Raw genomic sequence first — 15,628 nt, forward strand, 5'->3', positions numbered from 1 at the left:
TGATAATGTACTGTCATAATATGATTTGACTTATATTTCGTTGACCTTTATTACGGTATTTTTACACTTTACAACCATGTTGTTTTCTTATTCCATAACTTTATTTCTTTAAGTAGCATGCCATTAAACTATGAATAAACATTGATAAAACGAATCATTAGTTAGTGCATACATCACCTTCTTTTAATAATACCATCAACGTTTTAGACTTTTTGTTGTCTTTCGTTTATTTGTCCTGGCGTTGTCAATTTTTATGCCCCACCTACGATAGTAGAGGGGCATTATGTTTTCTGGTCTGTGCCTCTCGTTCGTTCGTTCGTCCGTCCGTCTGTGCGTCCGTTCGTCCCGCTTCAGGTTAAAGTTTTTGGTCGAGGTAGTTTTTGATGAAGTTGAAGTCCAATCAATTTGAAACTTAGTACACATGTTCCCCATGATATGATCTTTCTAATTTTAATGCCAAATTATAGTTTTGACCCCAATTACATGGTCCACTGAACATAGAAAATGATAGTGCGAAGTTCCGGTTAAAGTTTTTGGTCAAGGCAGTTTTTGATGAAGTTAAAGCTACATCAACTTGAAACTTAGTACACATGTTCCCTATGACATGATTTTTCTAATTTTAATTCCAAAATAAAGTTCTGACCCCAATTTTCACGGTCCACTGAACACAGAAAATGATAGTGCGAGTGGGGCATCCGTGTACTATGGACACATTCTTGTTTTCTACTCACGGTTTTGGATTCCCCATTTGGAACCGCCCCCTTTTAAAAATAAACAATAGACAAGTAAATATATGACCTATGTACTTTATAGCATATAAATTTATGTCCCTGTGACACAAGCTTGACAAAATTAGTTCACCAGCAAACATTTGCTATCCAAGATACAGATACTGATTTAGGGTATCCTTTGAGTGCTCTGCGTTTCGTCGGATGTACCTTTGTGTAACTATAAACAATAAAAGGAATATTTAAATCTTAATAATTGTAAAATATAACTATATCAATTTCGTATCACACTCCTTGTAGTCACGGTGATACGATAAATATTTATTTCATGCGAGAAATAGATAACAGACCACAACCATTAGAGAACATATGCATTTATTAGTTGCCACATGTGTGAAGGCTATGACTTGCATTAAATATTTCAGTAAAGTTCTGCGAGAACTCTGTCTTTCGTCTATATACCAATCTGATGAGTCAAGCCATTGTCAACTAATAGTTAGTCTGTTAAAAATTATTATGTTGTGCTGTATAACAACTATGAATCTTATGTGACTTTTGGATAAATAGACATATCTGAAAACTTGCTGCTAGCTTGAGCCTGATTCCTGATGCCATACCAAAAGCGCAAGCTATATATTCCGTTATGTTGATTATTAGCTTTTGATTATATTGAAATTGTTAACATTAGTTATTTGTAAATGTATGTGTATTTGTCGCTCCTGTTACGCAGGAAATCTGCGTCTGAGTGTATTTTGAATAAACAGTTAAACAGTTAAACAGCTAAATGATGTAATTTTTAACGATAAATCCGCAATATGATCAGAATCTTTTTTAGTAGAAATATCAGTTTTATTATCAACTGAAACTGACATTGTTTGACAAAAAAATGCTGTTTAACGTAATATTTTAGCAACATTCAATATATGCCAAGACCTTACCCCGAAAAAGGTAGCTTACACACAAAAACATATTTATTTGATAAGGTCTTGACTAGTAATATTTGCCACTGGAAGTTAAACATGACGTGTGCAACATGACATCAGGAAAACTTAAAAAATGTCCTACATCAACAGAAAACTTACTGAAGATTTTTGAAAAAGTACAAGTAACCATTCTTGTATGTTATGGCACTTGACCCTTCCGGAACTCCCCGCCAGTATTTGCTTATTCGAAGTCGGTGTCTAGTTCGTACATTATCGTTCCAAAAACTCCATTCCCAATAGAAAGACTCCTGAAATTTAAAGTCTAAAGAATGGGTATTTATGTTCATTAATTGAGAAAATAACATAAAGCTTCTCCGTACTTTGTATATTATTGCATGCATACATAACTAAAAGATAAATAGAGAGATAAATATTCAATATTTAATGCATTTCAGTATATTGATGAATACGCCAACTGCGATAATGTTGATGAAAATTTGAGCTGCCATATAGCTTTGACAGCGTAAATTCTTTCTAGATTTTAATCTATCATATTAAAATATATAATAGACAAATACGTGGAACTATTATTAGAGCCTAATTTGCAATTGAAAAAAATATATTTTGTGAAGATGAAATGATTTGAAGGGTTTCTAAGGGGAATTAACTATGGATTTGAAAACTAACACCAAATAAGAAAAGTCTGTCCTTTCTACCCCAGTTTGGTATAATTACAGCTGCTCTTGGTGGTCCATGTTTCCTATGGAATGGCACTTCTGTCTTGGAAACGGAAGATGGGTTATCAACATCACATTTCCATAATATATCATCTAAAATACACATTGCAGTTACAAATGCTGAATTTGCAGTATTATTTGTAGCATTTACTACATTTTCGGTATTTAATATAGCATTTGCAACAAAATAAACTTTTGAGCCTACTGATACGCCATATGTGTGGGATGTATAAATACCAAGACTCGTCCGTTAATATTGGAATGTTAAATCATATGACTTATATAGGGAGTATGCAAAGCTCTTTATGCGTTGAAAGTCTTGCTACAACTCGTTGAGGGGTACGCCGATGCCTTGCTTTAAGACAAAATTGCTGTTCTTATCCAAAAACACCTTATCTGTTTAAATTTCTCGGCGACCATCTATTCATCTTCTACCCGATTGTATTGCTGCCCCGATTGTCCTTTTCCAGCATATGCATGAAGTATCTACATGACTTTTATAAAACAAAACAATCAATCAATAAATACCGTTGGTGACCTTCTGCTGTTGTATTTTCTATGGTCGGTTTGTTGTCTCTTTGACACATTCCCCATTTCCGTTCTCAATTTTATTATTCTATTTCCCATTTCTATTCTCAATTTTACTCCATATAATACCTTGGTTGTATATTTAGCAAAACAAGTATTGCTATATTGCTTTTGTATGCTTTAATTGGTTGTTGTTTACTGGTAAACAGCTTATATTATAATAATGCTAGATAAAAAGAATTCTTTATTTCAAACATCATTTATTCACCTTTGAAAAAATAATATTTCTTTTCGTTTGGTACGTATACTGCAGCATCGACATGGGACTGGATACCTTGACAAAAGTCAGACAAGAAATGGATTTTGATCTTATCCGTATGTCCATTTCCAGTTTGATTTAATGGAACAACTAAATTATTGCTGATAATATACTCCCTACCACTGCCATCTAACATAAAATAAACATAAAAATATTCATATTGAAAATAATTATTAATCAGATAAAAGTATTGTCTTAGTATTTATAACTAAGGGAACGACCATTTAACTTCAAGGAGGGGTGTGTGCGTTTTTTTCCTAAAAAAATAATTCGGATTCCCAATTTAATGAAAAAGTATTCTAATCAAGAAGACGACAAAAAAATTCTTCTGAATCCCGATTTTCCTCACAGTTTAAGAAGAAGAATAACATCGTTGAAAAACTAACAAAATTTAAGTCTGACGTAAAAAAAAAAAACAACCAATAACCCCCACCCCAAAGTTGTACATGTTTGTTCCTAAGGTATTTATTATCATTTTCAAAAAATATTGAATACGTGCTTTTTGTGGTTTGAGAAATAACACTGCACAATATTGCGTGAATTCAATGTAGTCGTATTTTCCAAAAAGGATACAAACCTTTGCAGGTGGTAATATTGTATATAAACTTCGTGTTACACATTTTAAATCACCAAAACATACCACTTACAACTATAAAACTCTTTAAAACATTTTTACATATTTGAAGAGGCCAATTATGGAAAATAAATTAGTTTAAGTGATTTATAAAATGTTATTTATCGGAATCAAGACATAAAATTTACAACTCAATAGATTCTTCAAAAGAAATTTGAAAGTAATATTTTTAATATTTTACCAACGATAATATCATCAATGTTTCCACATAGTTCCGGGGTCTTTGTCATATAATGTGCCCGAAGGACGTGCTTCCTACGCATGATTTTCTTCATATGCTTTAAATATCTTTTATTATGACTTTTCTTCTTTAAACCTGAAAATAACATATGCTGATGATGGTGGAAGTTTTTATCGACCTTGACCGGCTATAAAATAATATAAGGATTTTTTTGCTGAAATTCAAAACATAATTTTCAATAAAAGGGTTGTTTTCAATAATGAAGACGTATAATACATTAACGTGTTAACGTTTATTATTATCATGTCACTGCAAATATCATTTACGAAAGAAATATGTATAAATAATTTCAATGCACTCAACAATAATATTTTTTCTTCTGAAATACATACAATAAGTAAAACAGATTAGTTGAATTTAAGCTAAGATACATTTTATACCTGTATTTAAGGAATGACGTAGCGGGTTATTTAACAGTGTGCACCACATTTTTTATGTTATTTTGAATAGACAGGCATACGGAGTACATAACTCCCATTTGAAACGATACCCATTGACTTGTATTTCCTTGATAGAGGAAGCTATTAAACCAAAATGGTGAAGTTGAAATCACCCCTTCGTAAATATAATAACGCCATCACGAGTTGGTTGATCGTTACGTAATATCCGTTTCAAATATATGTTCTGTATTTAGTAACTTAATTCCCGTCCCCTTTCCACAAATGTGACCTTCGAAACAAGACTATTTAACGGGTTTGTAATAACACGAGCAACACTACAGGTGCCGCATGTGGAACAGGATACGCATATCCTACCGGAGCACCTGGGGTCATCTCCGGGTTTTGGTGGGATTCGTGTTGCTTAGTCTTTAGTTTTCTATGTTGTGTCTTGTATTCCATTATTGTGTGTCTGTCTTTGTCCTTTTATGCATGGCGTTGTCAGTTTTGCCCTCTGATATCTTTCGCCCCTCTTTAAGATATCCTCCATGTATCATACTCTACCATAAAATGAGAAAGACCAACTTCAAATAATATTGTCAAAATCTATTATTTTGCAATAACCAGAATATCTTGGTGCAAATTAGATACACTGGTTCTGGCTAACGCCCTTACCACGGGTGTCATTCGGTTTATCGAGAGAAATGAGCGTGAAAGAATATCAAACGGCGGTCAAGTATTGAGCGACGATCGTGAAAGCTCTGGTAACGGATCGTGAAAGACATTTAATGGAAATTCTAGGTCAGAATCTTTTAAAAAATCGCTTAATTTTCAAAACGCGGAACAAATCCGAACAAAAAAATATGTCTGTCAAAATGGTTTAACTTCCCAAACATTAGTGTGAAATAAGAATGAGAAAATATGCAGTACTTTATGAAAAAGCACAAAAGGCGCAATGCATATCTATAAAATTAATTACAAATAATACGTTTTTTGTTACTATAATGGTCATGTTTCAGTTCATCGTGATATATTTGAAATTTAATCTTTGGTGTATCTGATAGTACAGTAAATATGAGGTATGTTCTTCTCTTAAAAGCATTAATTTGTATATGAAAACCTTGAATTTGTTGAATATCCATCAAACGTGATCGTGAAAGATCAGGCAACGCATTATTTTGATCGTGAAAGATAATGCGTGACTAGACTTATTACTAGTAATCAGAAATCAGTATTTCTTTTACCATTTGATAAACCTGCAACTGGTTGAAGCCTGTAACTATATATTTTGAAAAGGATGAACATTAAAGCTTTTTTTTTATTCAACGCTTTACCTCGAAAGTTAAAAGAACAACAACTAAAACATCTCTAAATAAGTTTGAAAGATTCAGCTCTGAGAATCGGTCAAGTGCAATTCAGGCAGACTGACACTATGTACTAATAGCCAATAATATGGATATGCAACGTTTAAACCACAATAATATCCATCAAACAAAAAATTACAGCAAAACAGCATCTTTCATTAGTAATTTGAGATTGAACGATAACCAACATTTTGTGCAACAATACTTTCTTAAGTTCTGTATATACAACGCAGATGTGTATTGATTTAACTATATACTACAGACTATAGAATACCAGATCGCAAATGCTGTAATGTCTCGTCTGCTTTACTTATGATAGTTAATTTTATGGAACGTTTATAATATCAAGGGTTTTACTAGAAGTGTCAAATGCGATTAATGCGCTTAATGTATTTTTGTCCGTCTGATGACCAAATAAATGTGTTCCGATCCTTACAGCGCCTTAGAAACTGACAAATATAAAAGTTATGCTTGGCCAAATAATTCGAAACATAAGGTCAAAAGTATATGAACCCTGACCGACAGCGAGACATAGACATCTTACTATCATTCAATATATCAAATACATTTGACGTCATTATGGTCATTTATGAAACATGCAAACAGACATGTACACTTTACACGAAATACCATGGCGCTATAGCATACAGGTACAGTAGAGATCACTTCTAACCTCTCATTAGAACTGTCAGAATGTCTGTCATAAAACTATTCTAGCCTGTCCTAGAACAGTTCTACCTAGAACAGTTCTACCCTAGAACTGTTCTAAGTAGAACTGTCAGAATCAGTTCTAGGCAGAACTGACTAAATCAGTTCTAGGTAGAACTGTCAGGACAGGTTCTAGGGTAGAACTGTCTAAATCAGTTCTAGGTTGAACTGTCCAAATCAGTTCTAAGCGTAGAACTGTCAGCAGAACTTACTAAATCAGTCAGGACTGTAGATCAGTTCTAAATGACGTAACTGCAGTAAGGACACTTTAGAATTTAGAAGAAATAAATCACTTCCAATTACTTTGCTATCTAATATCAGATTTTCTATATTTTTTAATGAATAGATATGACTTTACATGTACAAATATCTAAGTCGATGGAAGATTATCCAACTCATCGAAAGGTGGGGAGAATCGGAGACGGTAAGGGCTTGAATTATTCGAGTTATATTTTACCCAAGCCTTTATATTAAGTTCTTTAAACTTATAAATCAACTCTAGCATGTCTAGCTGTAGAATTTATAAATCAATGTAGCCGTAGAATTTATAAATTAATTCTGGCCGTAGAATTTATAAAAACTGTTCTAGAGTAGAACTGTCAGGATCAGTTCTAGGTAGAACTGTCCAAATCAGTTCTAGGTAGAGCTGACCAAATCAGTTCTAGTTAGAACAGTTCTAACCCAGAACTGACTAAAAGGTGTCAGGCTGACAGTTCTACGTACTGTTCTAGAACAGTTCTCCTGACAGATTTAATGAGAGGTTAGAAGTGATCTCCACTGTATATATCCAAAGGCTAGACAACATAAAACGAGCATTGCCGAATGATGTATGAAAATGGGTTCAATGTCAGTTGAAACCTTGCAGAAGTCGAAAATGTACACCTCACAATCATAACAACAGACACTTATCCTAAAGCTTAACGAATCCGCGACACGGACTTGACCACAAAAAATGAATCTTCATCCATGAAATAAGGCAAATTCGGGGTCAGGTGAATCCTGTCTGGCGGACATGTAGTTTATAGGATCCAATATACTAAATGTGGGTATTCAATAACTCGTGATAAGTGAGTACTTCACATGACAATAAAAAGCTTCATCCTACAAGCATCCAACTACAAAATGTATTTTACATTTCATTTTCTGAAAATATTTATACTTTGAAAAGCTAAACCTATTGAGGATGTTGAACTATATAGCTTTTCCCAATACCAATAACAAATATTAACTATGATATAATTGAAGAATAATTTGAACGTCTTCGTAGCATCGGATCTTTCGCGATCCTTTTCACGATCTTCAAAAATACGGTACGTGATCTTTCACGATCCAAAAAATCCATTTTTGTGTAAATAGTTCTTTATTTACCAAGTTTCAGATTATGTTTATGCAAAATAACTATAAGAACTATTTGATTAACTCAAATAGAATGCCCTTATTCGTATTAAACTAGGTTTTCTAGTCGAATTTGTGAAAAAATCATGTTTGTTTACATTTTTTATGTCATTGAAATGTCGAGAAGCAATCTGCCTTTTGTTGTTTTTTAATAACTATGTACTTTTAAAACTCGATATTCTCACATACTAATCATAATGTTGAACCATTTTGACAGACAGTTTTATTTTGTCGTAAATTTGTCTGTGTAATTAATTAAATTATAATATGTATTGACCTTTCATATGTCTTCTCGATTAAATGTCTTTCACGATCCGTTACCAGAACTTTCACGATCGTCGCTCAATACTTGACCGCCGTTAGATACTAGTATTCTTTCACGCTCATTTCTCTCGATAAACCGAATGACACCCGTGCTTACACTTAAAACTATTCTGCATGTTTAACGTTTTGTATTTGTTATGTGTATATAAATATTTCAGATCGGGATAAACACATATTTTGATTTCAGAATAATTTTACTATATATGTTCAAATATTTAAGTTGATGTTATATACAGTCTTCACCAGAAAGATTTTTTTTGCACTTTAATACTTTACCGTATATAGCTTGGGCTCTGAGTTTATCGTTAAGTTGAAGTTCATGATGAATCTTGTCAAAAAAGGGTGCCATGACGTCATTTTTGTCAGAGGAATGCGATAAGCCAATAGCATGTCCGAGTTCATGGATGGCAACAGATAAAAGATTGAGTCCAGAATCTTTAGAAACACTCCAGGGTTCTGATTCATCAAAATGAGTGTCACCAGAAATGATGTGATCTTCTCCCGGTTCAAAAGCGTGTGCTAACACGTTACCTAAACAATTTTACAGAAATAAACACAACAGATGTATATAAAATAAGCATACTAAGTCTAAATGATTACTGTTATGCTTGTTAATCTTTCTTTCCTAGTGTTTTTTGAATTTGCCTCCGTGTATAATGTTTAAATTTTTAACTATTCATGTTTAATTTAAAAAAAAAAAATGTGGTATGATTGCCAACAAGAGACCAAACTATTATCTCTAATCAATAATGCTGGTATAGTATTACAATAACAATATAATACAAGTATTGTCACTTTGCTCCTACTTTCCAAATGAAATATTGCTACATAGAAATGTAAAGTTTACAGTCGGAAAGATACTATCAACCCATTTCTAATAAAAATTTCATGCTATACCGACCCTCAATTCTTTTGTCAATTTTCAAATGTAAGTCACGATATAAGGGTATTCTTATGTAGTGCTGTTACACCACTCTCCCTAGAGCGATAATTGAGCAATCAAAAACATGTTTAACCCCGCTAAATCCTGATGTGTTTATCCCGTCAGGAGCATGTATTATCTCAACCTTGGTATGATCTGTCATACAAGTTTTTCGTTTATTGTTTTGTCTTTAATCAGGCAGTTGGTTTTTATTCGGCTCGCAAGAACTTCTAAGGCTGCTGTCCTGTATGGATTTGGCTTATTTTGGAAGGTCATACGGTGGCCTTTAGTTGCTTACATTCACGACATTAATACTAACTTGTCTCAATTGCAATCATATCACATATCCTTATTATTATAAAATGATCATTCATAGGTGGTATGCTAAATCTGGAACGAAACTGTCAATCAGTGTCCAGTTGTACTATCAAGATACTTTAGTCTAAAGAAGCTATGTTACCTTTCCCATCAAAGGGATTGTTATCGCCATGATCTCCACTAACAAACCGGATGTTTATTACAGGATTTTTCGTTACATAGTAGAATTTCAACGGAATTACTTTTGACCATATCCTCAATGCTCTGTCAAATATTTTTCTAGAAAAAGAAACAAAACTGAAAGATATACGTATATACTTCACAAGTGTATACTTTTCGTCAACTAACGATTTTAACAGAAACATTAATTATGTGTAAGTATTGCCTGATGGTTAAACATGTCCTTTTTGGGTAATAATTAAATGTTGATATACAATATTTGTAATGAATGGTTAATATTCTGTTAAAGCAGGAGCATACATACATGTATGGGGTCCACCATTTTCATATTCTTATATTTTTATCTCATTACTCTCCATTCTTTATATTTTTTACCCATGTTTCTCTTTTCCTTATATTTTTGTTCATTACTAGTATTTTATAGATATACTGTTCCCAAATTGAGGTTAAGTTTTCATATTTTGTCAGTTTTTTTCAACTTGTCCCTGTAAGTAATGTATTTTTCAAAACCAGAAGAATACAGACGAATCAACAAGATAATCGCTTTTAAAAGAAGATAGTGAATTCCCAGTATTTGATTGTATTGGCTATATTAACTAGAGCAATTTCCTGTCAAATACAGTTTCATTTTAGGTTTGAGTAAGTGTTTTACTTATCTCCCTTTGCTTAAAACTTGTTCCCATCAAGACTGGCGTGGCTTCGTACTTGTACAACCCGCACAACCAAATAGTCGCCACAAGGGTTTGACTGTGGGTCATAAGAAGGCCAACGGGATCATATTTATAATACCCAGTCGTCCTTGGGGTTGTAAACTTAGTGACTTTCAAATTTTTGTATAGCTGAACATAGTCCGAGATTACTCTGACGTCCGACGGCTGTTTTGCCAGACCCCAACTTGTCTGGCAAAACAGCCGTCGGACGTCAGAGTAATCTCGGACTAAGCTGAACAGTGACTATATTTTTTTTTTTTAAAATAGGTAAGCACAAATCCTTTCTTCCATTGTTCCTTTGGGCACCGCATATTTCTAAAAGTTCACACAAAGACCACAAGGACTTTATACTATTCATACACATGTGGTGACAGGAATATGCATTTGTAGTCTCTGTTTACAGTTGTGATCAGTTGTTCTTGTTCCATTAACATTTACTTAGTAACCACGTGGGTTGAGTGTAATTGATAAAACGGCGGAAGATTCTAAAGGGCGAGCCAAAACTCCGATACTGAGTCGAAGAGAGACCGAACAAAATCTTAGCTGAAAAAGAATAGAAGACAAACAACAGACTGTAAAACACTGAGACACACAAACTAAAAACTGAATGAGCAACATGAACCCAACTCAAATACCGGGATAAACAGATCCTTCTGAACATTCAGTATCTGTGAAGCTATGGTGTGACACTTTGATCAACGAATGTATCTAATACAGATAATTAATTGTACTACCATATGTTTTCAGTTTCGTTTCAACAGGACATAATTTCGGATTTTTTCATTCTTTGTGTCGTTTGATTGATGTTAACCTCCGTGGATTGTTTTGTTCATATTCAAATTATTTTTTGGGAAAATTTCAGGTTTAAAACAAAAAAATTAATGTAATTGCTGTCTCACTGTCGTACAGACCACACCATATTACTATAAGAACATGTAGTATGATTGCCAATTAGACAACTATCCGATAAGACCAGTGCCAGGGTAACACTGCTAACAATCAAAACCTTCAATAACGAGCAAAACCTTCAATAAAGAGCAAAACCTTTAATAACGATCAAAACCTTCAATAACGACCAAAACCTTCAATAACGATCAGAACCTTCAATAACGATCAAAACCTTCAATAACAATCAAAACCTTCAATAACGACCAAAACCTTCAATAACGATCAAAACCCATACTGTTTTCGGCATTAACAAATTATAACAGACTTTAACCAACAGCCACTTGGGTACAGCTAGGCTTGTGGCTTAGGACAGACAAATGAAGTATAAAGCCGGGTATAACGTGTTTGCGGAGAATTGTCTCATTGGCAATCATACAACATCTTTTTTTATATTGTGAACTAACAACCATTACCGAAAAAATTGCATCACTATTCGACGTTTAGAATTACTAATTTGGAAGGAAAATTACAAACGCCTTTACGGCAATGGCAAACCCCTTAACCGTGAAGAAAGCTGCAATCAAAATTATGGTCTGGCAAAATTATACTACTTTTAATTAGACAGACAAATATGGGAGACAGAAACCAACTACCTGATCTATACTACATTAAAGAACAAAAACAAATATGGAAGATAACAGGCAAGGACAATTTGTGGACTGTATGTTCCTATCGGCTCATAAAGATTAGAGCGCTGTTCAACATGTTTCGGTGCGCTCGACCCTATATAAACACGAGACAGTGGTGTAACTTAGATATCTCCCAGTTACTAAAATGTAACTTAAAGACTACTATTTATTTTGAATGGTTAGGCAATTTACAAACACCTTTAAGGCTTTGGCAATGGGGAAACCCACAACCGTAATAACTACAAATTTCAACAACTATATAAACCGTGTTCTGTTAGACTCGGATGTCAAGCAATCACTACACCTCCAACGGTTTAAGATTAAAACGAAATATTTTTTCTAATCATATTCATATTGTAATATTCATAACAATGTTCAGATGGTTAAACTGTTCTTACATTTGCTGGAATTTTGTCATATGACTTGATAACTGCGTCACTCCCCAAGTAATAACGGTTTCCTGCCAACCTAAAAGAGTGGAGATGAGAATGAGAAAATGCATCTCGTTTAAAAAAACATAGATAATCTATAAATATTGTCTTCAATGCTATCAAGATAGAGTGTTCACGCTCTACCACTACTGAACACGCTTTTCTATTTATATCTCATATTGTTAAAATATAACTCATAATAAAGTACAATCGCGAATCTTGAAATTAGATTTACGACATTTTTTCTGTGGCTACTGCTGATTCTAATATACAGATTCAGAAAATAATGATTATAACTTCCTATATAGAAAAAGAAAAAAAAAAAAGAAAAATGACAATACGTTATTTGGTATTTTATTTAGACGATACAGATATGACAATTATTAACCACGTGCCTTCTGTTTTTGAAAAAAACTTTAAAAAAATAAAATCACTGCAAACATAAAACACAACTTTATTAACAGAATGGTACATTTGTGTATAATGACAGCAGATTCGATTTTTAATATGATAAATGATCTCACTTTACATGTACTTTCTTTTTTGCACATACCGTTAGTAGATCTCGTCCGTCTAGTTTTGCTTATGTCTGATTTTCCACATCTTGGTATTTTCATCATTCGTATCGTTCTTCTATTCAGTTTTCCAGTAGGCATAATTCCGTAATTATTCTGAAAGGATCTACAAAAAAGAATTGTAAATATTTTGTAAGATAACGCGTATAGCATCTCTACGTATAATGAAATAATGAGAACTGACATCTCTACGTATAATGAAATAATGAGAACTGACACATATTCAGACAATTTCGTATTTTCAGATGGGGGATTAGTTCTTAACTAAATTTGAAATTTGTTTATGTCATTTGTAACGCAACCTTAATTGATGTTTTTGCCTTTTTCAATTAGATGGCAAAACTAACTTTTACATATTCATGATACTCAAAGAAGATTAACTCGCCATATTTGTACCACAGTTGCGTGACTAGATTTAAAAAAAAACCCATAAAATATATGTATATGTTTTCAGTCAGATGCTGGCTTCGACCTGTTACATGCAACTTTTCCATAAACTTTGAAGTAAAAAAGTGTTTAATATACTTAGTAACTGATATTTTCTGGAAGCTTAGTTTCTAAAAGATAGACTCATCTTGCAAAAGTATTTAACTTAAAAATCATATACACTGTCAGCCATCTATCACATGATAGAAAGACTAATTTAAACTGAAGGAGAATATTATAAAAAGGACAATTCAGAGTAGATTATGAAAAAACTACAGCGAACGACGATGATGAACGCCTGATGGTGGCATAAGCGCTCATAGTCATTTGGCATTAACAGAACTCATCTTTGTGCAGAAAAGGCAGCTTTTTAGTAAACTTAACAGTATCTTATCTGTCACCAGTATTTATGTAGATATAATCAGAGCATTTTACAGCTAAACAAGTATTATTTGTACCTAATTGCCGTTTTCAGTCGTCCTCGACTAGGTATATTATCATCTTTTAATGAAGACAAATATCCAAATGTCTTGAGAAATTTCTGAAAAAGAAAATGTTACCGATCAAACATAAGTTAAAATGTAGTGTTTTCATATATTTTTTTAAAAGAACGTTCAGAATGATAGGTGTACAACCTCATGTTGCTAACATTTTTTTAAAAATTCAAATATCTTGGTTGAAACTACAAGATAAGTCTTGTAGTATTTTGGGAGAGGACGTCTCTAATGTTGTTATAATTTGTAACCAATCCCTTTTGCTACTTTTGCAAATAAAATATGTTTAAACTTAACTACAAGATACGAACTAACTTCCCAAATATAAAAACTTGGGACAAAAACACCCCGAACAATTTTATCATCACGGGTGCTCAAATGCACTCCAACTATGTATACTATGTTGTGATGTTATGCTATTGTTTCAGAAAAAGGGAGACGGTTTGGATCCATTAAAACGTTTAATCCAGCTGCAAATGTTTGCACCTGTCCTAAGTCAGGAATCTGATGTACAGTAGAGGTTGTTTGTTTATGTAATTTATACGTGTTTCTCGTTTCTCGTTTTTTGTGTCTTTTTTTATATATAGATTAGACCGTTGGTTTTCCCGTTTGAATAGTTTAACGCTGGTATATTATGGGCCCGTTACAGCTTGTTGTTCGGTGTGAGACAAGGCTCCGTGTTGAAGGCCGTACATTGAACTCTTATGGTTTACTTTAAAAAAAAAAAAATTGTTATTTGGATTGAGAGTTGTCTCATTGGCACTCACACCACATCTTCCTATATCTATACTCTAAAAAAATCATTTTGTGGGTGTGAAGTAAGAATCCTGTATGACAATTGTTTAAGGAGTTCAAACACAAATTAGGTCTAGTAAGTTTTGCTGAAAAACGACTTCATTCCGGTGTCCTATAGCCATTCTCCCCCATGCCAAATTTTCCGCAGGGAATTACTAGATCGATCCAATATTTCCCCCCGGAAAAAATGGCATGATCCTACTTTCCCCCCTCAGCGTTATGGGGGGAAAACCAGGATCAGGCCATTTTTTCCCCCGTTGTAGCGTGAGAAGCTAAATTTTCCGCCTTGTAATATAACGTCGGCTACGGGGCGCCGAATGGGACTCTTGTGTTTTTGTACTCGAAATTCAATTTTGAACGGACAAAAGTGACTTTTGTGCAACAAAAATGAGTTCAGTTTAACAAAATTTGTAAGATACTACAAATTTAAAATTTTGTCATACAAAATTATCTTTCAGTGGACAAAAGTCACTTTCGTCATGACAAAATTCATTTTTGTTACACAAACTTGACTTTTATTACCTATTTTGAAAATTAGGCGACAAAAGTCAATTGTGTATGCAAATTAGTTTAGTTTGGATTCTGTGAACTAATTTGCATACAAAATCGACTTTTGTTACACAAAATTGACTTTAGTGAGACAGAATTGAATTTTGTGAGACAAAATTGACTTCAAAATTGAGACAAAATTCAATTTTGTTAATTTTGTCTAAGAAAAGTAACAAAATTGACTTTTGTGAGTAAAAATTCAATTTTGTCTGACAAAAGTCAATTTTGTCTCAAAAAAGTCAATTTTGTCTCACAAAAATCAATTTTGTCTCACAAAAGTCAATTTTGCTGTCATAAAACTGAATTTTGTCGTCAAAAAAAATGACTTTTGTGAGACAAAATTGACAAAATTGAATTTTGTCTCACAAAATTG

The 15,628-nt window shown here is 33.2% G+C and overlaps 1 protein-coding gene across 1 annotated transcript; it reads right to left on the reverse strand.

The window, feature by feature from the left end:
* Positions 1–826: 826 nt before the first annotated feature.
* On the reverse strand, positions 827–13,072 carry LOC134716810 (matrix metalloproteinase-17-like). The gene is made up of 7 exons (XM_063579819.1): positions 12,970–13,072; positions 8,555–8,809; positions 4,051–4,185; positions 3,185–3,364; positions 2,339–2,481; positions 1,811–1,959; positions 827–948 (listed from the first exon to the last, which is right to left on the reverse strand). The coding sequence occupies exons 1-7, from the start codon at positions 13,070–13,072 to the stop codon at positions 858–860; spliced, it is 1,056 nt and encodes a 351-aa protein (XP_063435889.1). The 3' UTR covers positions 827–857.
* Positions 13,073–15,628: the final 2,556 nt, after the last annotated feature.

The sequence above is a fragment of the Mytilus trossulus genome, chromosome 4 (assembly GCF_036588685.1).
Source record: "Mytilus trossulus isolate FHL-02 chromosome 4, PNRI_Mtr1.1.1.hap1, whole genome shotgun sequence".
NCBI lineage: Eukaryota > Metazoa > Mollusca > Bivalvia > Mytilida > Mytilidae > Mytilus > Mytilus trossulus.